Genomic DNA, 26,005 nt, shown 5'->3' on the forward strand with positions numbered 1-26,005 from the left:
GACACTTGAAAGATGAAGACAACCAAGCCCGGATTAAGGATCGATTGGGCCCGGGACACCATACTCTTAATGGGCCCTCTTTCAACTTTGACTTCAAAATAATTATATCACTACATATTAACGACTTTATATTATTGAATAATTTTTTACTATACAAAAAATATACCGGATGTATCTTATGTCATTGTACGCGGCTTTTTTTTAACAATAAAATTATGGATCGATGATATGGAATTTTGTAAAAACAAAAAAAAACGTGTTCCTCTATTTTTAACAGGCAATTTTTTTATAACATTTTCAAAATGTTTAAACACGCAGTTGTACCAATAATAAAATTGACTTTGTTTTTTCAAATGGTAACCACCATATTTTTTGATGGATTCTGGTAAATTTTTTTTCTGAAAATATTGACAGTAAATTGATCAATTTTGGTTCGCTAGGTTATAAACTATGGTCCTCTAAATGTTTGTATAATGTGCATTAATACTTTTAACTGAAATACCTAATTTCCAAGAGCTAAATTTAAATCGGTAATTTAAAATGCTCAAAAAAAAAAAAAAGTTCATTATTGATAGTAATTTTTCATGATATACAATTGAGAACCGTTTTATTTTATAATTATTAATAAAAATTTACCTACATACTTATATAATTTTTTTTTTTTAAACTGTATTGGATGCGTTTAAAAAATATATTTTGGGGATAAATATGGGCCCCGAGACTGTTCTCCCTTGGCCCTTGCCCCCCTTAATCCGGGCTTGAAGACAACTAATGGCCGTGTAGCGTCCTCTTAACGAACAATATAACATGAATAATAATTAATATTGAACACTGCAGTAATGTACCTATTTTGCCTATACTATACGCCGGGCAACATTTTATGTTTGCGTGATGTATATTATATAAAAATTAGGTAAGTATTATAAATATTTATTTTTGAAATATTTACTCATATAGGTATTTATCAGTGTTTACAAAGATTTTTAACGTAGTACTGTAGCTTATGCCATAGCATCCAGGGTATACAATATTGGTAATGATATTAAAATATTAGACATTAGTCATATTTTTCATTATAATATTATAATAATAAACTTCATCATAAATTGGTTAGCAACACTCACTGTTCAGAAAGGGCAATTAGAAGTCTAAAATAAAGCGAAACATTCCACTTCTAAAACAGTACACTTTTTAGTTATTGGTCGTTTTCAGAAGCGGATTATGACTAAACTATTGCGCAGCTTGTCGTGGCAGTTGCTATTTCAACCAGAGTAACTTATAATAGGAATTATTCACATTTTAGATTCCAAGCGAAGCGATGAATTTATTGATTTTACAAAGATATCTATTTTTTTTTATAAAGTACCTATGTTATGTTCCACATTATAGTCAAAAACGTTTAATAATAATTAAGATGTACGGTATTTATAAACTAAAATAGGTAAATACATTTTAATTAATAAATATACTACCTATATAGTATATACCTAGTTTGGAACAATGAGGTTTAGAAGTTAAGAACAAGTTTTTGGGACTCAGGACTACGGAGTGCCGAATGGCATAAATATGTTGTAGACCATATTAGTCGTTGGAACCAATATTTGTTGGAATAAAATTAGCGTCGTAACATATTATATTATATTATTTTCTAGGAACAAATCATAGATAGGTAATATAGAATTATTATTTATTATCTATGGAACAATTGTATATTTCGGATATTAATTCAATTTGAACAAATTTACTTTGGAGTAACTATTTCTGATACGGGTCAGGTACATTTCGCTCTTCAGCGCGGTGGTATCCTTCAAAATGTAATTATTTATTTTTATATTAAGCTCGATTTTTAACCGATACATTTTGAACAATTAAATATTTTAATATTTCATTTCCATTATTATTATTATTGTGAGTACCAACCTCTAAGTCGTAAGGTCAATGATTTTTGTCGCGTGCGTTCTGACCACACTGCTTCGTCAAACCACATTATCACAGAAGTGTAAATTTCCAATTTTATTTTTATTTTTAATGTTTTAAGTGAAATTTTGAATTTATTTCGGTCACTTTTGGTTGCCCGTCAAAGATTGAATATTTTACGCGCGTGCAAGCTACATCTCGCAGTTCCGACGTAAACGTACTCCACTCGCGCCCCATCGCCGTCAACCGGCCGTCAACAACATGAGAGAACTCAATTTTCGCGCACACTTACCACAGCACTATTTCTGTTTGCGAATACTATTACTGGGTCTGTCTCCGTCCGATCAGAAGAAGAATGACGCTTGAAATCCACTTCTGCAGTGCAGTAGTAGTTTTCGAGTGACCAGAAGAAAACCACACAATGCCAAAATGCGGACTGCATACCAAATATTTGCCGGCGACGTTTGCATGGATACTGCTACTAGGGACGACTGGGGCTTTTTTTTATTATCCGTAAGTACCTAGCTAGTAGTGACGCGGGTAAATCCTTTTGTAAATTCTATTAACATGTGATGCTCTCCATCTCTCATTTTTGTTTTATACAGATGTCGATTTTTTGCTCAATTTTATCCATGGGTTCCGCTCGTTCATGGCATAGTGACGTTTTTTGTTATAGCAAACTTCACGTTGGCAACGTTCATGGATCCAGGTGTAATACCGAAAGGTAATTTAACTATATTTCTGTTATATGTATATTATCATGTTTTGTTTTTGTAAATATATAATATGTAAATTGATTTCAGCACCAGAAGACGAAGACACCGGTGATGACTTCCAGTCGCCTTTGTATAAGTCTACAGAAGTGAACACAATACAAGTGAGAATGAAATGGTGTTCCACGTGCAGATTTTACAGGCCACCAAGATGTTCTCACTGTAGTGTTTGCAACTGTTGTATAGAAGTAATATTTAAACATGTCTTTTTTACTATTACCACATTGTAAATATAACACTTTTTTTAGACGTTTGATCATCATTGCCCATGGGTAAATAATTGTATTGGTCGCCGAAACTATCGCTATTTCTTCTTTTTTCTTATATCACTAAGTATACACATGGCGTCTATATTTGGTGTTTGTTGTTGGTATATTTTATACCATAAAGACAAAATCGGAGACATTGATACTTTAGTATCGTATCCTTTATATAACATTATTTGATTTAATAAGTAATACGAAAATGGATTATCTAGTAAATTTTAAAATGAGACTGCCTAGAATACAATAATATTATTCTATATTTATACAAATAGTATACTCAGTGGTGTAGTGTACACCTTCTAATTTTATATTGTGTACCCTTAAAAAAAAATGGTGGTACGCAGGTTAGACATAGCCCCCCTCCAAGTTTTACAATTTTTTACAATGATTAAGGCGTGTACCCATAAACTTTTTTAGGACTACGTCACTGAGTATACTGTATACCTACTTCATTTATTTAAATAAAAACTGATTATATGTTTAAATGTTATGGGATAATATTATTTATACCTGATTATTTGGGAGATTTTTTCAAAAAGTTTTAATATTATGGTTTTTAAGTTTTTGAATGACAACACACTGTTTTAATTTAAACTTTGAAAGCCGAATATTTTTTTGAGCTTTCGATACATAAACATCAAATTTAAGACAAGTAGTTTATAACTATTTGGAGTTACCCCGCAAAATGTTGTCCATCACTTCGCTCATCTATACTTTAAATACTTTTAACTCATAAACTACTCGTTGCATATTTGATTTTTATGTATCAAAATACTTAGAAAAATATTCTGCTTCCAAAGATAAAATTGAAATTATATGTTGATTTTAAGTAAAAAGCTAAAGAAAATTACAAAGATTAAAATATTAGATAATATAATTTTTTTAAGACAAGTTGCTTTGTAATGACTTAAAGCAATGTAAAAAATGTAATACTTTTTGAAATAATGAGAAATTCATGCTAAAAGAATTACCTTGCTGTATGTATTGCCCGATTTATTTCAGTTTTAGTTTAAATTATTTTTTAAGAAAAGCAAATATTGATATTTAACCATTTATAAATGTAATGCTAATTAGTACTTTTTTCACATTTTAAAATTATTTAATAACAATAAATATACAAGTTAATGTAGTAGAATATTAAAAATATCGCCTAACCTATTGCAATTCCATTTTTCAATTTTTAATAAAATTATAATAATTTTCCTTTATATAAATAATTTATCAGATTAACATTGTGTGGCTTAGTAATTATTTTGTTCATACCAATATTTGGTTTGACTGGATTTCATGCTGTATTAGTTGCTCGTGGTCGAACAACTAATGAACAAGTCACCGGAAAGTTCAAAGGGGGTTACAATCCATTTTCACATGGCTGTCGTCTAAACTGTATAATTATTTTATTTGGACCTCAGTTTCCTAGGTAAATTTTTTATCACATATATTATATACATATACTTTACCATAATAATAATAATAATTTTGTATTTTAGTTTGTTGAAAGTGAAAACTTCCAAGTATCAAAAACATAAAAAACAAATTCAGAACAGTTTTAATGTACCTCCGCCATTATTAACAAAAGAAGATAACTGTGGTCCACCTGTTGCTAAAACTTATTTGGATAATAGCAATGGCTTACATCATTCTTCAAATAATTATAATAAGGTAATACTTAATGTTATTGGTTAGTTCTTAAATTTCACTTAAACTAGATATGAGGGATTTTAATTCAAATGTATGTTTGTTTGAAATTGAATGTTCAACAACTAGTGCATGGATGGTGAAATTGTTATTATGGTACACACTTTTTATACTTGCAATATAAATTGATACCCAGTAAATTTTTTTTAGTTTATAGCTTCCAATCCATGTTATAACTTAGTATTGGGTTTAATTTAAGACCTACTTGGAAGCATGTTAAATATAGTATTATGAAATGTATATCACATTAACTATTTTATGATTGTTTAAAAGTTAAAATTTAATTAATTACTATTGGTAATTAGTAGCTTTAATTAGTATTGGTTTTTAGACTACTACTTATTTAACTGGTTAGATTTTACTTCTATGGATTACCAATAATTGTTTTTACCTATTACATTTAGTAAAATGTGATTTTTTATTGAATTAACAACTTGCTTCTTGCCTTGATTTTTCTTTATTTGTCTATTTAAAATTTATATTATTTTCTAGATGTCACCAGGAAGAGACTGTTTAGAGCTAGATATTGAATTAACTGCTTCACAGTCACAAGACTGTGAACCAACACCGCCATTACAGCGACAAGGCTCAAAAAACAATTTCTATTTACCCTCGTATGATACAACTGATAGTGCTAGGATGTCTTATGTGACACGGACAGCTCCTCACCCATCTCGACCTAGGTACATGATTTTAAAGAGTAAACAGTTATATTTTAATGTTTTTATATTTATTAATGTTAATTATCATTTGAAAAAGAATGAATGAAATGGGCAACAGTTTGTCAAGAGAAACCATGATAGATTCAAATCGTCAATCCAACATCATTATGCAAAGTCCAACAATGCAGCAAAGAATGAAAGCTATCGGGGTACCCACGGCGTTGGCACTGTCTAGTCCATTAAGGCGGCAAGTACCATATTTGAGTTTACTTAATAATCTAGAAAATAATTTTTGTCCATCCTTAACAATATCTAGTACTTGTGACATACATAATAGTATTAAATAGTAAAAAAAAGTAATTGAGAAAACCTGAGAGCAACAACTAGACTTCCAATTAATACAATTTCTCAGAAGGCACTTAAAAATCTTTTAAAAATTAACAAAAAATATATTTAAATTTTACTTCAATTTGTATAAATAGTAGCCAGTGACAAATTGTCAAAATCAAATTTGTATGATCTTAAAACCAAAAAAGTCTGTAAATTGATGTCGCTCTGCTGTACAATAGGTTACAAGTGGGTCACTGTAATGGATGGTGTTAAATTTGAATTCAATGATATAATATTTTATTGTATAAGAAAAATGATTCTGAGCGAAAACAGTCAGTCAGCCTATGATATTACTAAGTATATTTTATATATTTACGTGGAACCAGTAGCGTATTTACGGGGGGTTAGGGGTGGGTTCAAGCCCCCACCACCCTTGACTCGTGTCTCATACATGTTAAATGTTGTGTTTTTAAATGATTAAGAAAAACAAATTTTATCATAAGATACGAAGGATTTTGTAAAACAATTTCGAAGCTTCAGTTATCAACATTTTCAATTAGTATCGTGATTTGTATTTGTGATGCCAGTATCTACCAGAGAGATCTTTTTTAATCTTAAAAACCTCAAACCTTTAGGAAATATTTTTGTAAAAGTTATGGTGCTTGTCTCATATACGGACTACAAATGGATGCGGTCTACCATCATAAATGTAGACCACATATCATACCAGAAAAAAAATAATTATTTATAAGCTGCATTATAAACACCTACATCCACTAAAAGATATAATAAATTTGGTCAGATAAAATGCTCTGATATATGTCATATCTTGTATTTTCAACTATGTTTATTGTTATTAAAAGACAAAATTGTTGATATACCTAACCAGTGGCATGACGAAGGACTTTATTTGAGGCACGTGCTTCAGCTTAAAGGGTGGTAGGTGTCCTGGAGACTAGGGCCATTTCACGTATAGTAAATAATTTATTAAGTATACACTAAGACTAAGCCAATTATTCTCAATTACCATTTAAGTAAATACATAAGTATTTATAATTACTAATATAAATTATTGTGCCTCATAAGTTCATGGAGTTCGCCACGCCACTGTACTTAACCTAGTAACCTACCTACAATTACTGTGCGACATTATAACAAATTCAATAAGTTTGTTAGTTACGAATTGGTCATCGATTGTGTTGTACCTACTACGTTTATATTTATGTCCATTTTGTATATCATGTGCATTATGCAATTAGAAGATTTTTATTCGTACATTTTTTATTATTTTTTATATTGAGGTTTTTTATTTATTTTATGTAGACATATTATTATTAATACATTATATTTTTCAAATTTGAGCTAATAAACATATATTATAATTATGAATATATAAACATGGCGTATTACAATATAGGTTTTATGCGATCTACGTCTTACAAGGTAGATTGCATACGTGAGCAGAAGTATGTTGGTAGTCCGCATATTAGCATATTATAGTAGCACCCAAGTTATAAGTTATAACATAACTATATTAGATTCTGAGCGGAGCGACGAAGCTAGTGGTTTTACAATATTGTTTATTTTTATTTTTTTTATCCTGTATAGAAAATTTCTACCAGAAGGAGTGCTTCGATTTCAATACAAGTACCTAATCTTTTAGAAAATTGGATCAAGATGGTACTTTAGGGAGGTCATTTTTTGATTTTCTCAATAGTTATTTAATGCAACGGGAAAAACCACCTAAAAATGGGATTTTAATTTCTAACGCATCACTATAGAAACAAATAAAAAAATATATATATTTCAATATTAATTCAACTTACACGCTATAATAAATAATAACAATGTAAAACATTCAGACTGACAAACAGTCTCCGCTCAGAATTGTTTTTCTTATACAATGATATTATATCATTGAATTCAAGTTTAATACAATCCATTATACATTGACCCACTTGTAACCTACTGTACAGCAGAGCAACATCCATTTAAACGCTTTTTTAAATTTGTTTTGTACTTCATATCATAGTTTGGTTATATACTCCGGCCCACGAGAGATTTGACCAAAGCGTGTCCGATTTTGCGCATCTCCCACTCAACCAACTCTGTATACAGGTCGTAGCGCGCGACAATTGCGGCACATAGTGGTGGAAATCGGGCTCCGCACCGTTACTGCCGGTCATTCTGCATGCGCGTGACGGTACTGATCTCTCGTGGGCCGGAGTATAGTTGGATAGTTTGTTGATAACTCACATCAATGTTAATAAAGATATAAAGACAGCTGTCAGCATTAGATATTTAATAATACTTGCAATGAAATACTTACTGCTCATTTTGTCTGCTTAAAGATTTAGTTTTGTTTAAAAGAATTTCTATTTCACTAATTTTTATTTTCCTTGCTGTATATTAGATCTAACCCTGGAACTCCGACTCAAGTGAAACGACCTGATTTTATAGGAGTTAGTTCTGCTGCTAAACATTATGAATATCAAGAACGTAGTCCACAACGGCGTTTTTTGTCTGAAGGTGACATTTTACGTGAGCATGAACGTCCACCTTCTTATCCACGTATAAATAATACAGTTGACAATATTCAAGAATTAGCCGGATCACCGCAAAGAGGTGTTTATACATGGAAAGACACCCCTGGGGCAACTGGTTCTTACTATGTCCCCCGACAGGCGCCTACATTCAACTATTGTGCAGCACATAATGATTATAGATCTAATCCAACTAGTCCAACAACAAAAACATATTATCCTGTTCGCGGGGGTGTTCCTGTTTATCCACCTCAACCGTCACCTGTAGGCAAGAAAAAACCTCCTCCAGTACAGACAAGGAGACCTATGTCCTTTGCCAGGGCGTTGGACCATGATGCAATGGAGATGTCAATTAATAGAGGAAACAGTACTGATAATGGAAGTCCTGATCGTAAAAGTGCTTATGACAAAAACTATGAAATATCTGTTTAAATGTGTTGTTGATAGCTTTCTTTTTAACTTTCCAGAATCTTTTTATGTTACGTTAAATTATTGTCAAGTGCATTCTCTGAATAGATTGAAATTAACTGTTGTAAATATAATATATATATTTTTTTTAAGGCCCATCAAAAGCAAATATATTACTTACAAAGTTGTGTGTTACAGGGTGTTGTAGAATATTGTGTTAAAAATAGTGAATAATTATGTTTATTTGAAGTTTAGCCATTTCAACTTTAACTTTATTGTCATTACCAATTATTTATATGTTAATTTTAATGGTAGAACAATTAATTATAAAATCTAGTCATAATTTTTGAAATATTACATTGTATAATACCTTTAACACTTGATATACAACTTATATATTTAAAGAAATATGTTTGTACCATAATTTATTGTATGTAAATAATAACATTTATAAAATATAAACATTTTGTTTACAAATAAAAAAAACAATAACTTGATGACATAATTTAATAATAAATTATATGTCTATAGTTTAAGTATATGGATATTTTGTTAACTATTACCAGATATTATGATTAATAAGCATGGCATTTTTTTCTCTTAATTTGTTGGCATACATATTTCTATAAGCACCCTGTACTGTTTTTATAGTTTTTACTAATGTTGTGACTTTTGTTTATACTTAATTGATTTCTCAAAATTTGTATTTAAAAAAAAAAAAAACAATTAAAATGATTATAGACATTTTACTTATAATTTGGTTTTTGAATAAATAAATAAATAAATATGTTTATGAATTACCTATAAAATAATAGGTTAATAATTAACCGTTCAATTTTTATTAATGTTATAAATTATTATTTACAGTTTTCAATTAACAGTTCAACACAACAATATAGGATATACACACTGACTCATTCATTTTGACGACCTTCAGGTGGAATTTCAGGTGCATTTCCGCCCCAATTAAATCCTCCCGGGCGAAACTCTGGCGGTGGCACATGATCCTCTTCTGGCGCTGGATCAAGAAGGTGTTTTCTAATAAGAAAAAGTAAATAAATAGCATTTCTAAATCCAAATGTATAATACAATTTCGATGGACATGTAGAACAGTTATTCTACTGATTGGATTTAAATATAATTGGTTTCCCAGTATTCACATTTCAAATGTTGGATAACTAACATTCATTAAACGACTATACTCTATTCAGAATAAGATTGAACTGCTTTCGCGCATACAGACTGATCCCCCATGCAATGGCTATACGTTCTGTATTTGGCAGACAGTAATCGCCGGCGGTCGTCAGGCGCCAGTGTTAACGCTCTCACCGTTGTCCAAATTGTGATAGGGATGTCCGGAAAAACTTGTTTTAGTCGGCCGAGTGGTTCAATTTTATTCTGAATATAGTTTACCTAAAATCTTGATTGTGTAATTAAGTTAGATATTTTTAAAATGCAATTGAGACATTAAATATTTATATCCACATAATAATTCTACAAAATAAGTGCATGACAAGTTATGGTTGTCCATACATAATTTTAAAAAAATATATTATAAAATTGAAAAACTTACAAGAAAAGTGGTGTCTTAAGTATCTTAAGGTTGGCTCTGTGTTGAGGAAGCACGTCTTCTAGATAGTAATAACAATGGCCAACAGCAATTCCCATCAAATCCACCCATGGTGTGTTCCCCAACAGAATTGAAAAACCAAGTAACACCCATGGCAGGTATGGAGCCTGTTTAAATCAAAATATACGCCAATGTTAAATTTAATTAAATTTCATAAATTAAATAATTAAAATAGTCCAAAAGAAGTTGTTTAGTTGTTTCTACTTTCTACATACAGTAGAAACGGTTAAAATGCCATACAGATGAAATTTAGTTTATTTTTGGCAAATTTAAATTTCAGACAAATAGTTATGTATAATAACCATGGCACGGGCCATATTATATTGTCCACGGTTTATGACAAAAATAAATTTCATAATAAGGACAAATATTAAACAATCATTGTCAATATTATATGGTCATTACTCATTAATAATATAAATTAGATAAAAAAACAAACTTTGATGAAGCAAAAATACAACACAATTTTTACTTCTACAAAATACCTATATGTTAGAAACAAAAGTAACAGTTATTATTTAATATATTTTAGTATGTAATAAACAGTGCTTGTAACTTCATGCACTAAAAAATGCATAAATAAGCATGCATTAATGCACTATATATTGTCAAAAAATGCACTAAAAAGTTTGAAAATATGCATTTGTATGCCCTAACATTTTTAAATTATGCATTCAAAATATCTAATAATAATAATAATAACGGAAAAAAATCATGAGCAAATTTTAAAATAATAAGAATAAATTGATAAATTTTAAAAGTATTTTATTCCTTTTAATTTTTTTAAAAAACACTCAAAATTAATAAAATAAAAAATAGAATTATTTCTTGTGAAGTTCAATTAACTTTGTCATCTTCATAAATTTTTATTAGGTAGTCATTTTTATCTAATTTGTATATACCCTTATCCAACACCTACAATTAAAACATTTGGAATGCAATATGAGGTATACTAGGACACTAGGTAGTCACACACTCACACGAGAATAAAAATTAATCAAAACACTATCATTTTGTAAACGGGAAAGTAAATAAGAGACTTTCCAAATATTTGTCTAATAAATATTTTTATGAAATAATATGCACTAACGACTGTAAAAAATCGACCTTTAATATGCCTTTACACCCAAAAACATGCACAATCTAACTTCATATTATTATTACTATTGCTATGTGAAAAACGGATTTGTATCTCAGTTAGCATGTTTTCCTGTGTAGCAAAAAAAAAAACATGCAGATGCATGAACTTACGAGCCCTGGTAATAAATAATGATCTTATGAAAATACACTTTAATGTTTTAATAATATGCGTAATTACTAATTTAATTTCGCATTTTGTGATTTAATATATAATGTATAGAAATAACTTTGTTTAAATGCAGTAATATGACATATGTCCCTGGTCTCTTGAACAACATTATAAACAATATTTGCTGTATTATTCTATAAAATCAAGAACCTCGGTAAGTAATAACAAATTAACTAAACTTCAAAGTTAATTAAATGGTGTTAATTATGAAAACCTGGAATTGACTAATAAAAATGTTAGAATAATATTATACAAAATATTAAATACCAACCTAGGTATACTTTATACAAGACTTTTTATCTTAAAAAGTTTATTATAATAAATAAATATTAATTTGGAGGTTATATTTAAGTTGTAAATATGCAATACAAATATTTTTTTTTGTTTTTCTTAATGTAAACAATGTGAATTACTCAATCTAAACCTACTTATTAAAAAATCAAATATTTTTAAAATTAATTTAAAATTTAGTTTTGTTTCATTATTTGAATATTAGGTACATTTATACATTACCGTGCAACCTACATTTTAGATTTTTATTTCTTCTTATGTGTTTTTCAAAATTTAAAAAGGTGGTGCAAACAAAAATTAGCACAGATAATTTGTTTCGATGTTATAGCCATCTGAAGTTAGACATTCTTACGGTTTAGGTAAAATTGCCGAAATTTGCTTGTTTTCAAATATCATATTGTTGCACAATGGTTAATGTGACATGTGGATAACTCGTGGACCGTGGTACAGGGTAACTTTTACACACTTTTTTACCGTTATAACATGACACAAAATTGTATTAATTATTACTCATTAATATTTTATTTACATTGTGTGGGTCTTGAAGTGGTTTTTCACATCAAACCAAGAGTTTTTAAATTGACTGCGTGAGTGACCCTGCTGGGTCTCTAGGTGCACCACCAAGTGCATTTATTTATACCCTGTGACATAATTGAGGTGGTTTTTCAAATCGAGGAATGGTTTTGTTTTAAATTGTCAGAGCAAGTGACCTGACACGGTGCAAAGAATAAGTAAATCTCGGATATTTAACCAAAACCATATAAATGAAAAACCTTAAATGGCTATAACATTGAAACTAATGATCTGCACCACCTTTTTCAGTGTTGAAAAATACATAAGAAGAACAAAAAAAATTAGGGAACTAGGGTAAAGTAGAAAAGTTTAAAATATTATGTTGAGCTAACATCTCGACCCATAGAAATAAAATAAGGAATATTTACTTTGGGTAATTTTACTACACGTTATTACTAAGTATCATCTTGTACACATAGGCTTGCGCAGACTTTGTCCGCAGGGGGGGCCCCCTTAAAAATGTCCGAATCAAAGATTCTTGTACTAATGACTACCGTAAAAAGGGATGACTTCGGACATGTGGGGTGAATTCGGATAACACCATATTTTTTTAGTTATCTTATAATTTTAGAATACACGTTTAATAAAAGTTGAAAACTGATACTCTACGTTAATATCTATTATAACCTCCACAGAAAATAATATTTATTGATGACATAATGGTGTCATAGTACATGTTATGGAGGTAAATACAAAATATTATATTTTTGTATTTTTAAATAACATAACTACATTGTAGCACAATAGCAAATAGAAATATTTGATTGCGGTTTTCGGTTACCTATACCTGTTAACTTGTCTATGTTAATTGGTAATTGCATTGATTTTATAATATACTATAAAATCAATGGTATTTGGTATCTATATGTGCAAATTGTAAAGTAACTTAATCTCACATTGTAGTGTTAAACCGTCTTAATGATTATCAAACGTCTATGCTTGTACTAGAATAAATGATTAAAGTATGGGGGATGGAGTGCCCAAGCAAACTACGGCGTCGGTTCAGACGCGTGCCATTCCAGTTAGAATCTCGACCACGCGCGGCTCCTCTCTCTAGGCAGGCAACTGTCTAGAGAGTGAGGCCGCCATCCCTGAACCGGACATGGCAGAAACCTACGGGTGCCCAATTGAAATTCTGCGAAACCTACAAAACACACGTGTTTCAACCAACTGTTCCCCTCACTACAAACAACAAAAACAGCAAATGGCTGTAGTCCCCTAACTTAAGCTCAATAATAATAAAAAAAAAAAATTAAAAGATTACCTGAAAGTTTAATACACCAAAAAAGTTCATTCTAATGTAAGGGTTTCTTCGTGACCAAATATATACTAACATTATTGTTAGTGCTTGTCCTAAAAATAATAGGTTGATAAAAAATGCCCAAATCTAATAGTAAAATAATATTAGTTAAGTCAAATTAAAAACCAATTAAAACTATAACTATACAATGTTTATCTTATTTGGTTAGAGTTAGATTTATTATTAATTTCATAGACTTGAATGAATTTGGCTTTAATAACATTTAAATTATAAGAAAAAAATGTTAAATGATTATCGCAAGATATTAGTAGAATATTTTGGTTCTATCTTAAAATATTTGAGAAACACAAACAACAATTTTATTCATCAACTTTTAAACTTTCATGAATTGTGATTTGTTGATTAAATATATTCTATATGATGAATAATTATTTGTAATGAATAAAAAAACTAAAAATGTTTATTTCTAAAGTTTTTATTGAAGTTTTTGCGTCATGAAACATTTATTTTTTATCTAATAAATAAAAATTAATATTTTTTTTCTTTGTTCGCTATAAACTAAAAAACTACTGGACTGTTATAAACATGGGATTTTTGCAAAATAGTCTATGCTTTACGGAGAAGGATTAAAACTATTGAAATCTTCGATCTGACAAGTAGAAATAGTACATCGAAAGTGTGTAACAAATAAAAATCCGAACATTTAATTACCACCAAATGTAGAAAATTACACCATATACAGAAAATTGAAAACCAATATGTGTACAAGTGTACAACTTTAACATGCAAATCATCTGTGGAACGTTGCAAAACAATTGTTGGATATTGAAAGAGGAAAATGGCAATTGATGAATTCAATCAATGCATTGCTGTATAAATGTATATAAAATTATAACAACCATAGTCGAATTGACTCAAAATGTTTTTTCCAAATATTGTACAGAACTAAAAAAATGAACTAAACCATTTTAAAAGGAAAATTTAAAGAAAAGATTTATTTCAGACAGAAATGACATTCAAATTCTAATGTTTGCAGTTTTCATTATGACTTGCCTGGTTTTACATTTTGATTACAAGTGTGTAGAATAAGGTTGGAAAATCCATACCTTCCACATGCTTAACTGTATGTGGCCTGCTCTCGGGCTGGAAAACCATATGATTTATATGATTTACATATATTTATACTCAAGATGGAAAATAAAAATAATATTATGTATCCAAAAGGCATTTCAATAAACAGAATTAAATTAAATGATAAATATTTAAAAAAAATGAACAGAAAAACAAGAAAATTATTAGTTCCCTTAAAAATTAAATTTTGAATGAAGGCGTAGCAGCAGGGTTAGCTAATAAAAATAATTCAATAATGTAAAAAAATTAATGATGTATCTGTTATTATCTAATTTAAATGGTACTCGTGTAGTATAATGTGTTACCTACCTCTACTTTGTTGGTGTAGTATGCTACCTACCTACCTACCGAAAAAGTTTACAGGTGTTTAACATTTTTACATACTAATAAATAACAATTTATTTAACTAAAATGTACTTTATGCCTATTGATGATCAACATTGTTAGGTATTTTAATATGTTATATATTGTTATGCTATGTTTAATTTATCCCAGAAAACTTCAAATATATTGACAATTGTCTTGTTGTGTTTAAATTATTGGTTAGCGTTTTATCTTATTATCTGTTGCTTAACACAGCAAGACGGAGGGACACAACACAAAATAAAATAATTTAATATCTAAAAGTAAGTTATCACGGGGCTTGGTGGATATTTACCTGTAATTTACCAGATAGTAACCAGTATAATTATTGATATTTAGCTATTATAGTATTGTATGACCAAGGACCATTATAATATGTTGTTTATCTTAATAACTCAAGCCACAGATGCTTACCCAGTAAAGTAAATAAAGTAAGTAAATAAAAATATAACACAAAAGAGTAGGTATATCATATTTTCCTGTAGGTAGCATACTGCACGCGTACAGCTTTTTGGTATGTAGAATTTTACTCAGTTAGCACACACTGGAGGGTTCAAGGGTAGCAGCTGCTACCCCTGATTTTTTTGTTAAGTGGGTGGGTGGATCCCCTGGCCCCAAAATATTTACATCATAAAATTAAATTCTACTACCTATAAAAATAAACTATTAAATAATTATAGGCTATAGTCATTAGACTATTAGGCAATATAGAGGTAATTGATTCATTATGCTACCACTATTTATTTTTCAGTGTGCGCCACTGATTTTACGATAGGTAGCATACTACATGAGTACCATTTAAACTATATTATTTGATATCAAACTTTCAATTATGTTCGTTTAATCCATATATATAGGTATTCTGAAATATTATAATAGTAAGCATTGTCATCTAGTACTGAACATTTAAATTTTTAAATATTCTACCCAAGACTTATATAATATAAAAACTATTGAAAAGGATACAATCATTAATGTGGCACCAAACAAAAACATCATAACAAAATCAGCTGTTCGTGAACGAAATGATCCTTCCTCGAGCATACGACAATAACGATATGTGAATATCATGTTGAATAGAAAATTGAAACCAATATTTCCGAAAAATAGAAAAGTTGTGATCAATCTCCATACCTAGAATAAATAAAATTTGAATATTAAATGTTAGCTATATTTGATAATACTCATTGATACAATGCACTTGACGTACTTGAAATTGTTTTAGTATCAGCAATGGATTGAAGTACAACTGAAACGGGGAGACAACATCCAACTGCTATAAATTAAATCATAGATACGCATAAAGTTAGGGTTTTCAAATGCGTTCAATATCATATTGTTACCGGTCGAAGATTAAGACTGAACACAACACTAAACTTACAACAGCAAGGGTGGTGATTACACAGGCTGTCGTGTACGCTCTGGTGACCGGTGGCATTTGCATGTATTCATGTCTGAGCGTATGGTACGCCATGGCAGACCGAAGAAAAATCGTATTCCCGTGAGTTCGTTCAATTTATACACAAAACGAAAACAGTGGTCCAGTGCGTCGGCGAGATTGGTAAGCGCAGTATCGTTAGCAGCATTAAAACGATATCAAGACGACAGTAGAATGCTCCTCAAGAATAATTTTCACGATACTAACGTGATATTCTCTGGCAAAACGAATGCAAATCAACCACATACACACATATTTTTACTTAAAAAAATCGTGTTTACATACTACCTACGTACGTACCTATATTAAAATATTATATTATTATTGTCATGATAACGTGTTTTGGTTGCTGATAAAAAAATGTTTATTGACAACCGTGGTATTGACGTCGAGCCTACAAAATGCAATAGATCCGGTGGCAAGTATTACCACATTATTACAGTTGCGGATCATACCATAGCCTCATAGACCTATTAAGAAATGGACTGCGCATTGAGAGAGAAAACCAGTTTGATCGTTGAGTAAGAAAGATAGACTACAACTTACCCCGAATATGGAAGAAAAAGTATCAATCACTAATTTCTCCAAGGGAATCTAATCGTGACAAATTTTGAATTTTTTACCATTTTCAAATATTTGTATAAAATAGACTTAATGATTTTTTTTTTTTTTAGTTATTCATTGTTTCCACAACTTTTATGGGTACCTACTAGTTCTCCCGGAGTGATAAAGCACTAATAAATAGTTAAAATATAGGTGTAGTATAGTCATTGTTATTTTATATTTGATACTGCCCAACCCCGATTAATAAGAATACATATAATAATACACAATATATATATATATATATACATTCTATATACATAGAATACACAGAGCCACTATTACACTCCATAACAAATAAGATTACTTTCGGTTTGCATCGGAGTAGATCGTCTCTCCACAAACTAACCCATGCTGAGGGAGTCATATAATTTGGAACAGAGTATAGTAATAAACTATGATTTATCGTTAAATTCAAATTATACACATCTTAATGAATCAATAACCTACTCAATCATGACAACTAAGTATATACTATATATACTATATATATATAGCGGAGCGACTTCCATGTTTTGAATTATGAGTTAACAAGAGTTAAACAAATAAATTGGGAGGAGAATGCGACCGGTTGTAAGCAGATGCATATTTAGAATCAAAAAATATTATATATAGCTAATAAATAGTACAGTATAAGTTGGAGCATGAGGAATAATATGCAGATATGCTTCTTAAATCCAAAAAATTACTCTCAATAATAAGTTTATTATCGAATGATTAATCAGAGGTCTTACAGAGATAGATGATTAATGTTTAAAAATGCATACAAATAAATTAACTTGGCTTAAACAGTTGAACTAATGAAAACAATGGGAAGGGTAACGTGGGTGCCTGCAGGCAAACGCATTAAAAGAAGCAAACAAAACACAAATTTAACTACAAACCAAGGACTATTGTTTGTATTAAAATAAACAAAAAAATATGGGGCTATGGAGTGAAGGCATATTATGATATAGTGGGGAGACGTTGTCTCATTGTCTCCTATGATGCTACGCCACTACATATTATAAATTATAATTAAGTAAAATTATTGAGTTCACAACTCGCGTTTTATTGTCATTTGTCGTACAAACCAAATTTTACGAAATTTACTATAACAGTTTTATCTACTATGAAAAAACTGGAAAGTATATCAAAATTATATTAATACCAGTGTCATAAACACAAAAAAACACTTTAAGCTAAATAAAAAAAATATCTTTAACGATAGAAATTGACGTATTAATCAAGACACGTAAAACATATGCCACAGTTCAGACTTAGGCTCTATGATGTCACACTCATATTTTCAAACGCCTGTATTTCATTATATATTTAGTGTTAAAGTGTGAGACCCACACAATATTCTTTAGATAATAGCATACTTTAAATCTAAGCAACTTTATTTTTAGTGTTGGATGCCCTTTAAGGCAGTCATACAGATGAATTGTCATTTCTAGCTTCTCTTTTGTCATAACAGTGGAATGACAGTGAATATTTAAACATAATTTAAGTATGGTTTAATATATTAAAATATAAATATAACAATATAGATAAATACTAAATATAAACTTTTGATTTTGTTATAACATCATAAATAATTTTAAATACAAAAATTAATATTTACTGAAATGTAAAGATAAATAAATTATACTTTAAATTAACATGATATAAATTGTAAATGATAAATGCATTGTGATATAATAGATTATTAGTGATATTAGGTGCCAAGTTTACAATAAAATACTAGTCCAAATGTCTATATAATATCTTGATATAAATTCTACTTAGTCGTACTTAAATTGTAATACAAATATACCCTGTATGTGTAATTTATTATTAATAAATAATTAAAAGGAACTTAGTAAAAGTTTTAAATTTAAATATATATTTATATATTTTAAGTTCATTATCATTGATTATATTCAAAACCTTGTCAAAAGCTGTTTAGTAGCTTTTGCAATATTGAACGAGCAATCCCGCACTCTTTCAACACCAGCTTCCAAACATGCACATTCAAGTTGAAGTTGAGTAGTATTTGTATTCAATGACCATAATGCCGATTTTAAAACATCATCATTAATACTCTAAATAAAAATTTAATTTTATACAATATGGTTAATAATTAAAATAATTAGAATTTTGTAGGAATTTTTTTTCCTTTTAGTTAATATTTTAACACAAAGTATGGTAGCTTTAAAATAGGATGAGTACCTACATGAAATTATTACAAATATTCAATTTTAATGTGACCAACCTTACCATTATTTAAAAATTAAATTGTTCATTGTTCAATCTATAATCAGTGATTTAAATGATAATTATGAAGTAAATATGATTTGCTTACATGTGGAAATATGGCAGTAAGTTCAACTACAGCAGTTCTAATTTTTTCAGTGCCAGGAACAAATGCTTTACAAGCTTCTGATGACCTTATGTTAGTCCATAGTTCTTGTATACCCTTAGTTACTTGAGCGGTATGACGAACAACATCTTCATATAATGGTAAATTACTTGTCTAATAGGTGAAATATTAAGAAATATAAGTTTAGCTAGTACTTAATTGGTTATACAAAGATTTTGTTTCAAACATTTTTTTAAAATTAAGTATCGATATAACATTGGAGTATTTTAGTAATTATAAGGGTTGTGATTTTTAATTCTATAGCATTTGCATATTTCTTATGAGATTTATAAAAAATAGCAGAGCAAGCTAAAAATGTGTTTCATTATACAGAGATACTCAAAGACAGCTATGTTTGCCGATAACGGCGATAACACAGTAATACTGGCAACTGATGAAGACCACTGCGACTGATCAATTTCAACGAATACTTAACAACGTCTCCGATTGGACCAAGCGTAGGAAAATCAAAATTAACAGCGACAAATTGGTACACGTAAATTATACTTTGTGTAAAAGTGTATACTACCCAGTATGGTTGGATCAGCAGATCATCCCATAGAACGATTCTACAAAATACCTAGGAATGCACCTCGATTTAGGATTAAATTGGAAACATCATGTTCGCCAGAAAAAACTGCAAATTAAACTGAAATTGAGGAAACATTATTGGCCGATCGGTAGATACTCCAAATTAGATCTCACATGCAAACGTCTTTTGTATGTGGCGATAATTAAACCAATATGGAGCTATGGAATACAGCTGTGGGGCTGTGCCAGTAAGTCCAATATTGAGATTATCCAATGTTGCCAAAACATTGCTCTCAGTACTATTGTCACAGCATACCGGTACGATAGAATTATAGAAATGACATTATCCACCGATATTTGATGATGACCTTCGTCCAGGATGAGATTACCAATTTTGCCCGAAAACACGAGAAAAGACTAGATAAACACACTAATCCAGCAGCAATTCAACTACTTGATAACTCTCAAGACATTAGGCGTCTCAAACACCAAAGACCATAATATGACTTAGTATAAATTATTAGACTAAGGCTTGGACCTCTTCACTGGGAGTGATAACCAAAACATGTATTTTGAATATATTTACTAAATATTTATTCATTAATTTAATAATATTTAATATGTATGTACACCTCTTAAATGTATTGTAAAAGATCATTGATCGTTATAATAAAAAAAGCCTTCGGTTAGTTTAAAAAAAATAAAAAATTATACAGATAACTCAAATTAAAAATTGTATTTTGCTTTTTTGCATTTTAACCTGTTTTTGAATCAAAATTGATCATATTTTAGTAAACGTGTTTTCAGATTTTTGACAATCGAATTATTACAATAATTTTGTATTAGGTGTTCGGTTCTAATTTTTGTTATCTGCTGATTTTGTTGGGGTTTTTTTTTTTTGTCGATTATTAATCATCGATTATCAACGAACGAGTGGTGAATGTGGTGGATTCTGATCAGAATGACTAAATTATTTCAAATCTTAAGTAACTACCTATAATAATTTGTAAGTGATTAAAAAATTATTAATATATTTACTTTTTTATCTTAGCATTTGTTTTTATTGCATATTTTAGCGATATTTAAGGTAATATTATAGCGCATATTTATGCAATTTTAAGTGCTATAAAATCCCAACTCTGGTAATTATGGTTTAATAATATGTATACATACATAACTATCCAAATGTTATGTTACAAAACTAGCATAAGATTGTATTCCTCTCCAGTTTTGTAATGTTATACCTTTACAATGGTTGAATTAAATAATTTCTTACTTGAATACTTCGAATCATATCACATTTTATTCCTTCCCGAGTTTCATACATTGATACAGGTCTAATAGGTTGTTTAACATCGCCACATTCATTTTCATTAATCACCAGTGCTGGTTGTTTTTGTCGTAACATTTCACATTTCAGTTCTACATTTTCTTTAGTAATTTCTTCCACCTTATAAACAATTTCATAATAAAATCTTTTATTATTTTGAGTACTAATTAAACTAACTTTTTTTTTCAGTAAATCAATTTCAGAAATCAATTTTGAAATTTTGGCCTCAGACTCTGATAATTTTGTTTCGAAGTCCTTACCATTATACAATGGCAAATTAGGTATTGCAAGATTCATACTTATTTTTTTTGAATCAACAGTTTCTTCAGTCACATCTACTTGAAGACTATTATCTTTACTGTTTAAATTAGTAGGTGGTTTAATATGTACTGCCATCTTTAAAATAAATGGTTAACAATATATCTTTATGTAATAATTTAAGATAAATAATACATCAACAAAAATAAAAAAACTACCATTGCAGTAATTTGTTCAGGCGTTGCATAGTCTTCATCAGAAGCGACATGATCATAAAGTGGTTCATCATCATCATATTTTAATTTTGAAATAACTTTATTCACTAAAATTTAAAGACATTTTAAACTGTAAATGAAACGGTTTTATTTTAAATTAATGTACCTGGTTGAGTCCTTCTGTTTATTTCAATTAAAATTTGTGTAACAAGTTTTTTAAATTCTTTTTGTCCATAACAAGCTAATTTTTGACGGCCTTGATTTTTCATTGATGATAAATCAGGATTTACCGGTAAGAATGGTACTGACATAATATGAGCTTGTGAATTTTTATGTTGCCAAACTACATAAAATCATATCATTTTATTATTAAAATTTAAAATATAGGATATAATTATTTAAATATATTAATTACTTTTTTCAGTTTCTCTTCTATCAATTTCATCAAATACATCCAACACTAAATCTTCAAACAAGTAATTGGGTAACTACAAAAAAATATTATAGATTAATAAACCAACACTATAATTTAACATTAAATTTACCTGTTGCATCTTCTGTATAGCTTCTTGTTGGTCACTTTCTTGTTTAACACATTCATCATTTGGGTTGAAAGGTATCATATATACTTCATTTTTATGTTCTGCTTTACGTCCGAATACATACATTGAAAGAACATCTAATACTTCATACATACTATCATTTAGTCTTTCATTAATATCTTTATGACCAGATAGCCTAGAAAATGTCAGGTATGATATTATAAGTAAAAAAAAAGTTCAAATTAATTACTTGGCACATATTGCTGGAGTATTTCCTTTGCTATCAACTGCACGTGGATCAGCTCCATAAGTAAGTAGCAATTCAGCCTGTAATATTTGACCTGCCTTAGCTGCCACATGTAATGGATAATTTCCTTTTTCCTAAATTTATTAGCGAAATAAAATATTTTTAAGGTAAATAATAACGTATTTACTTACTGGATGATAATAATTAGAATCAGCTCCTTGAGCTAAAATTCTTAGGCTTGTTTCTAGATTTGATGTTCTGACACTAGAATGTAATTGTTGATTTAAATCTTCCCTGGTATCACTACTTTTTAGTATAAAAGATTGCTGTCTATGTTTAGCACGTATAAAATCTTCTTTTAAAGATCTAAAATTATTTTTAATAAATAATTAGGAATAGAAAAAAATTATAAAATATTTTATTTACAGTGGATCCTTAGGAGTAGGTTTTTTCCTGTGATTCTTATTATCACTTAAAGCATGTTCCCAAAGTGTATTAACATTAGCTTGATGTAAAGTTCTAACCATCTAAACAAAAATATATTATATAGAATATTTTAACAATTAATACCACAAAATGCATTATATAATATAATATTTTAAGTACTTACATTCAATGTTATTGGACACCAGTCGGCACTTAAACTTTTAATTTGTGATATGTGTCGCCCAAGACTACGATGAATACTACAACATTCATCACAAATATACAATCCACGATTTACAACTATCCAATCTGAATCTATACAGAAAATTAAGTGAAAATTTATTTTACAACCCATTTCTGTATTTAATGTAATGTATTCAATGTCAAAATAGATTAATTTTAATAATTGAGTATAAGTACATTTCATAAGTATATACTAGATTTAATTTAGGTGTTTTGCTCAGTTTATTGCTAAAATTAAAAGAATTATTTTCATAAATTTGATCGCATATTATCGCTGATATTTAAGCTTAAAACTGTGTGCATCTTTTAGCAGTGGGATAACACCGATAACACCGTCCCCATATAAATAGCTCAGTACCTCATTAAACTTATACTTAATTAACAACTATTTTAATATAAAGTTTTTATTAAATGTTTAAGACAAAACCATTAGGACATTATTATTCAGAAGTAAAGCAAGAATTGGGCAGGGTGCACAGGAGGATGAAGTTCCTTTAGGTACCTATTTACTATTTTTTATTATTTTTTTATTCGGAGGACGGCAAAAACTAATAACCAAAATAATTTTTATTAAAATGTGTAGTGGATCTAAATTGTTGTCAATAATATACCTAAAGAATTTACATTTTTTAATATCAAAAATATTTATTCATCTTTTCTATGGCTTAGAATATCTTGCTATTTTTATTATAGTTTGTTCATATTAAATCACGCATTATGTAACAGTTTTTAAATTATTGGATTGAGCTCTTAATAATTCAAAATTTTATCTCATTTTAGAAGTTATTTTTACCTAAATTATAATAAGAATTGTATATAACTTTAATAGGCAGATTGACTATTTTTCATCATCATTCATATCCGATGCCCACCTATGTAAAGGCCTATGTGGTAGCAGTATAAACTATAAACTTAAAACTTATACAGTGGTCATTTGTATAGCGTACAAACAAAAAAAAAACTAACCTACACTTCCACATGTTGTAGGTACTTATAACATATTATTATTTAAGTAATAAAGACTACTAATATTTTCATAAAATACCTGGAGCACTGCAATCGGCGCATGCGTCATAGTTTTTATACTTAATAGACATAACTGTGGTGAACGTGTTCGACGATACAATCCAGTGTGTATAATAATATTATGTGTGCAATCTATCCGGGCCTCCGGGGAGAGTAGTCGGAGAAACAAATTCGGTTTTAAAAAAAATACATGCAAACGCCAAAACAATCGTTTGAACGCAGGACATGGACGAACCGACGAACACCGAGAATGTTTCCGTAGTCCGTAACTGTTCAATCACCAACACAAGGACCAAACAAAGTACCAACTAGAGACACAACTACCCAAGAGACGACAAGAAGAGTCGAGCTCGATACTCAAGAACACAGCATAGATAACACCATGGACATTTAGTATTTAGTATTGATAACCATTAACCATTGATATTCAAAAAGAGTTGTAAAGACTGCTAGCAAGTCTGACAGTCAGCACTCGATTTATCAGATCGTTTTTTGAATACAGACTATAATCGTTAGATCATATACAATATGTATAATTAAATAATAATATTATTATGTATATGATCTAAGCAATAAATTATAATCCATTGATCACGAATCACGATGTAGATAATACCATAGAATATAGATAATAAAGAAATTGATAGTAGGTGGCTATGCTATCTCAAGATAGGTCGTGTTCATGGAGGGGAACTGAGGCTTATTCGTTATACCCTATAGTTTTACTTAGAGAGCCTTTAGTTATAAACACGATTTAAGATATCTCAAATCGTGGTTATAAAGGCTCTCTAGTTATACTGATAACCGAATACATATATAATATATATAATAAAAATCACCTCACTTTTTATCAGTCTTGAACAGAGATTTTAAACAAAATGTTTAAAATGTCTGGTCTAGAAATTCACCGATAAGAATCTGATAGCCTATCCCACAGATTTCTATAATATAGTAATTATAAAAAAAACGAATGCACGATTAAAGATTACGCATTTAAACATGTGCAATGCCAAGCGATGGGGTAAGTGCGATGCGTATACATTTTTGAAACTATAATTTAAAAAAAATTCAAAAACTGTTGGAATTTAAATTTTAACCTCAAATTTATAATCGTTACAATAATCTTATAATAAACAAAAATCATCATAATATTCTTTTATTAAATATACAATGGGAAATCACAAATGAACTTTTCAATTTCGCGTCGCAGTTACCCCCCTTACATTTATGTTAGACCTAGTATCATTGGTGCAACTAGGGGACTTAGCCCCCCTGACTAAGATTTAGCCCCCCACAAATATCACTTATTGATTTAGATATAAGCCCCCTATAGGTTATTTTAAATAAATAGTTTTGTTAGCCCCCCAGAATTTTAACCCTAATTGCGCCTATGCCTAGTATGATTTAATAATAGTTTGAAGGGTATAGCAACGAGTAGTGGCTTACGCACATAGGCGCCAATTGGGGGGGGGGCTTGCTGTAGCCCCCCAAAAACCTATTAGGACCTACAATTTTAAAATGCTATATTGCAATGGCAGTGGTGGTCAAACGGGAGAGAATGAGGGGGATAGATCCCCCCATGAATTTTTTTTTCAATATTTATAACAA

The 26,005-nt window shown here is 29.5% G+C and overlaps 3 protein-coding genes across 6 annotated transcripts; 1 reads left to right on the forward strand and 2 right to left on the reverse strand.

Annotated features, from left to right (window-relative positions):
• Positions 1-1,985: 1,985 nt before the first annotated feature.
• Positions 1,986-9,635, forward strand: LOC132949538 (palmitoyltransferase ZDHHC8). The gene is made up of 9 exons (XM_061020479.1): positions 1,986-2,430; positions 2,523-2,641; positions 2,721-2,878; positions 2,939-3,111; positions 4,182-4,376; positions 4,447-4,618; positions 5,147-5,337; positions 5,414-5,563; positions 8,060-9,635. The coding sequence occupies exons 1-9, from the start codon at positions 2,339-2,341 to the stop codon at positions 8,619-8,621; spliced, it is 1,812 nt and encodes a 603-aa protein (XP_060876462.1). The 5' UTR covers positions 1,986-2,338; the 3' UTR covers positions 8,622-9,635.
• Positions 9,330-17,014, reverse strand: LOC132949539 (derlin-2). 3 transcript variants are annotated; one of them, XM_061020480.1, is made up of 6 exons: positions 16,537-16,911; positions 16,366-16,431; positions 16,122-16,289; positions 13,665-13,787; positions 10,171-10,334; positions 9,330-9,635 (listed from the first exon to the last, which is right to left on the reverse strand). In XM_061020480.1, exons 1-6 carry the CDS (start codon positions 16,627-16,629, stop codon positions 9,512-9,514), a joined length of 738 nt encoding a protein of 245 aa, XP_060876463.1. In that variant the 5' UTR covers positions 16,630-16,911; the 3' UTR covers positions 9,330-9,511. The 3 variants fall into 3 exon arrangements, with proteins under 3 accessions (XP_060876463.1, XP_060876465.1, XP_060876464.1); XM_061020481.1 differs by lacking the exon at positions 9,330-9,635 and adding an exon at positions 9,681-10,017 and having other exon boundaries at positions 16,537-16,989; XM_061020482.1 differs by lacking the exon at positions 13,665-13,787 and having other exon boundaries at positions 16,537-17,014.
• An 827-nt stretch (positions 17,015-17,841) lies between these two features.
• LOC132949537 (ARF GTPase-activating protein GIT2) lies at positions 17,842-24,975 on the reverse strand. 2 transcript variants are annotated; one of them, XM_061020477.1, is made up of 13 exons: positions 24,417-24,964; positions 23,313-23,443; positions 23,129-23,229; positions 22,894-23,068; positions 22,706-22,836; positions 22,459-22,651; positions 22,329-22,401; positions 22,080-22,256; positions 21,917-22,020; positions 21,618-21,836; positions 21,387-21,560; positions 19,523-19,693; positions 17,871-19,262 (listed from the first exon to the last, which is right to left on the reverse strand). In XM_061020477.1, the coding sequence occupies exons 1-13, from the start codon at positions 24,466-24,468 to the stop codon at positions 19,101-19,103; spliced, it is 1,863 nt and encodes a 620-aa protein (XP_060876460.1). In that variant the 5' UTR covers positions 24,469-24,964; the 3' UTR covers positions 17,871-19,100. The 2 variants fall into 2 exon arrangements, with proteins under 2 accessions (XP_060876461.1, XP_060876460.1); XM_061020478.1 differs by lacking the exon at positions 19,523-19,693 and having other exon boundaries at positions 17,842-19,262; positions 24,417-24,975.
• Between the last annotated feature and the right edge of the window lie 1,030 nt (positions 24,976-26,005).

This window comes from Metopolophium dirhodum, chromosome 7, assembly GCF_019925205.1.
Source record: "Metopolophium dirhodum isolate CAU chromosome 7, ASM1992520v1, whole genome shotgun sequence".
Lineage (NCBI taxonomy): Eukaryota > Metazoa > Arthropoda > Insecta > Hemiptera > Aphididae > Metopolophium > Metopolophium dirhodum.

Excerpts from the sequence above, each read along its gene's own strand:
- LOC132949539 (XM_061020480.1), bottom strand. The coding sequence starts at position 16,629 with ATGGCGTACCATACGCTCAGACATGAATACATGCAAATGCCACCGGTC. Across the intron at positions 16,290-16,365 it reads TGATACTAAAACAATTTCAA|GTATGGAGATTGATCACAAC; the intron begins GTACGTCAAGTG and ends TATTTATTCTAG. Across the intron at positions 9,636-10,170 it reads CTTAAGACACCACTTTTCTT|AAAACACCTTCTTGATCCAG; the intron begins GTAAGTTTTTCA and ends TTTTCTTATTAG.
- LOC132949538 (XM_061020479.1), top strand. The coding sequence starts at position 2,339 with ATGCCAAAATGCGGACTGCATACCAAATATTTGCCGGCGACGTTTGCA. Across the intron at positions 2,642-2,720 it reads TCCAGGTGTAATACCGAAAG|CACCAGAAGACGAAGACACC; the intron begins GTAATTTAACTA and ends AATTGATTTCAG. Across the intron at positions 3,112-4,181 it reads GACATTGATACTTTAGTATC|ATTAACATTGTGTGGCTTAG; the intron begins GTATCCTTTATA and ends ATAATTTATCAG.
- LOC132949537 (XM_061020477.1), bottom strand. The coding sequence starts at position 24,468 with ATGTCTATTAAGTATAAAAACTATGACGCATGCGCCGATTGCAGTGCT. Across the intron at positions 22,837-22,893 it reads ATTCTAATTATTATCATCCA|GAAAAAGGAAATTATCCATT; the intron begins GTAAGTAAATAC and ends TAATAAATTTAG. Across the intron at positions 22,652-22,705 it reads ACTCCAGCAATATGTGCCAA|GCTATCTGGTCATAAAGATA; the intron begins GTAATTAATTTG and ends GACATTTTCTAG.